Source organism: Etheostoma spectabile, chromosome 17 (assembly GCF_008692095.1).
Source record: "Etheostoma spectabile isolate EspeVRDwgs_2016 chromosome 17, UIUC_Espe_1.0, whole genome shotgun sequence".
NCBI lineage: Eukaryota > Metazoa > Chordata > Actinopteri > Perciformes > Percidae > Etheostoma > Etheostoma spectabile.
This window is the reverse complement of record NC_045749.1, coordinates 7,649,064-7,651,489: the sequence shown is the minus strand read 5'-3', so window position 1 is coordinate 7,651,489 and position 2,426 is coordinate 7,649,064. Positions and strand designations below refer to the sequence as shown.

The following is a 2,426-nucleotide window of genomic DNA, read 5'->3' as shown; positions in this document are numbered from 1 at the left end:
CACCTGCAGCACGCTGGAAAGCATATAGATCACAAACTCTAGCACTGGTCTGGGGGCGCAGATGGTGTCAAACAAATGAAGTGTGTTAGTCTGTTATAAACAGCTCGGGTCTGCAGGGCAAAGGGGTCCCAACTGTGTCAACACTGAAATGACCATTACTCAGCCTAGACAGACATCTGTTTCAAAGCATGACATCCTTAAAGAGATGCGATATGAGGTCAGCTCTGTGGAAATGGCTGGTCTCAGTTCAGAGAAAGAGGCATACTAATTTCCCATGGGAGGCATTTGAAATTCTCTATCTCACCCAAAGAAAAGAAAATAACTCCTACTACTGTATAGCCCTATATATTTTTAATTATATCATGGGGGTTACAGCTGTTCTCTATATATCATGCAATGATATCGACAACACAGTGGAAAATCTGTCAACATGTTTCTCTCTTAGATGAAAAATAACCAAATGACCAAAGGTTTCATGATCATTTTGCAACATTTGGACCAAGATAAGAGTATGAAAAGCACACAATTTTCAGTCGGTGTTAAACATTTTTTGGGATCTGCATGTATTTGGGCTGATGGAGAGACGGTCACTCCACTTCCAGGCTCAGAGTTGGTGAGGTAATATGGACATGCCCTGGGTGACTGATGGTTTTGAGCTTAGGTCTTGGCAGTTTAGCTGGAATTAATTATCTCAACAGGCAAACTTTACAGCTAAAGCCAGTGTTACATATACTGTAATCCCTTTGAAAGTGTTGCAGCCTCGGAATAAATGAGTCAGGAATCGGTGCTGTTGCCAAGTGAAATTAAAAACATAGAAATTCAATTTTGTGTGTGACATCTGCCTGGAATATTTGCAACATAAGCGGATGGGTTAAATTAAAAAGAGATTGCAACACTGACACAGAACCATGAGATGGCAGCAACACTCGCTGTCACACTTCTGTCTTTGTACTTTTTTTTTTGCTTGTTTGTTTTTCAAAAATGCACCTTTGGCCTTTGACCGGGAATGTTTAGCTATCAACTGGGTGTTCAGTATGTCATCAAGTCAAAATATTTTTGAATTACCAGTTTATCCTGAAAATATTGTGTGGTTATGATGCATGCCTGTGGGCTGCTTAACATCATGGGAAGGCATCTCTAACATAGCTTCCTTGTGGTGTATGGGAATGGAAAATTGGGTGTGAAGCATAAATTACTGGTTATTAGAGGCGCGGTCTGAAATGCATATGTAAAAAGTAGGTAGCTGCACTGCTGAATCACAAAATATGTCCCTCTGTCTTGTAAAGCTGTTGAAGTTCGATTTAATATAGTTGTAGACAGTGCAGCATAGCAGATCTTTCATTTGCAGTTTGGTGGGCTACAACAAAGAAAAAGAAAACAAATTTCACTGCAGATTACGCATTTAGTGAAAGTTTTCCATCGGAGACCTTGTGAATCTTGAAGCTGTTCTTGTAATGTGTGTTGGTTTCTGTATTTCTCGTGAGGTCTACTTGATCATCTTCATCCTAAATGTATGTGGTAAACAAAAATCTCTACCAAAACATTAAGTGTATTCATGCGAGTGCTCCACATCTGTGGCCAGTGCATCATGGGTCGGATCTCTGTTTGGCTCGCACTCTTGTCTCTGAGGTTAGCCAGCAGACCTCTGGCCCAAAAATCACACCATGCTGCTAGCAAGTCCATATGAAGGCAATAAAATCCAATTTAAACCAGATCTCAATTGGTTTTATGTCCTCTTTGAGCAAACTCTGTACACACACAAAGAAAATATTGTAATGTCAACCTGGGTGCAGTCCATCTCAAAATGTGAGTGTATTTAAATGTGTGTGAAATTGAGTGCAAGAGAGATGGAAAGAAAATGAGAAAGCCAGCACAGTGAATGTCAAAACAAAAGAAGGTGAACCCTTTATTTTCTTCTCAGTACACATCACAATACCAACAAAAAACATTTTACAGTACTTTGAAAAAAGAGTTAGAAAACAACAATTGTATAAATCAGATTTGCCCAGCCATCTCTAAATTGCTTAAAATTGCAGTGGAAGACCTGACTGAGCAGAAGTCCATATTAAAAAAGACAAAAAAAAACAAGAGAAAGCAGATAAAAAACAATTTGCCAGTAACCAACTACTTATGTTTGTGACCAAACAGTAGTAGCGTTGATCAACGCATTGAAGACTAAAAGTGAAAACACACACTTCGAACACAGTGCTCATTTTAGAGCATCTGTAAAGCCAATCCTTTCAAGACAAAGCCAGAATTTTCCTGAATGCGTGGCGCCACTGGCCTTCGGCCACAGGGAGAGGGTGTGTCAGTAGAAGCCCCTCTTAAATATAAGGTCCACTGGTGATAAGTAAAACCTAGCTCCAGCTCCTGTGGTGTGATTTGTGGAGGGTTAAGGGTCAATCTCCATGGGAACAACTGTGAGG

The 2,426-nt window shown here is 40.1% G+C and overlaps 1 protein-coding gene across 1 annotated transcript in view; it reads right to left on the bottom strand.

Annotated features, from left to right (window-relative positions):
- Nucleotides 1-1,876: 1,876 nt before the first annotated feature.
- The window catches only part of LOC116705100 (serine protease HTRA1A), a 24,603-nt gene continuing 24,053 nt past the window's right edge, over nt 1,877-2,426 (bottom strand). Inside the window, exon 9 of the mRNA XM_032540970.1 lies at nt 1,877-2,426. This exon is cut by the window's right edge and continues 135 nt beyond it. Within this exon, the coding sequence (XP_032396861.1) occupies nt 2,393-2,426 (34 nt within the window). The 3' untranslated portion in view covers nt 1,877-2,392.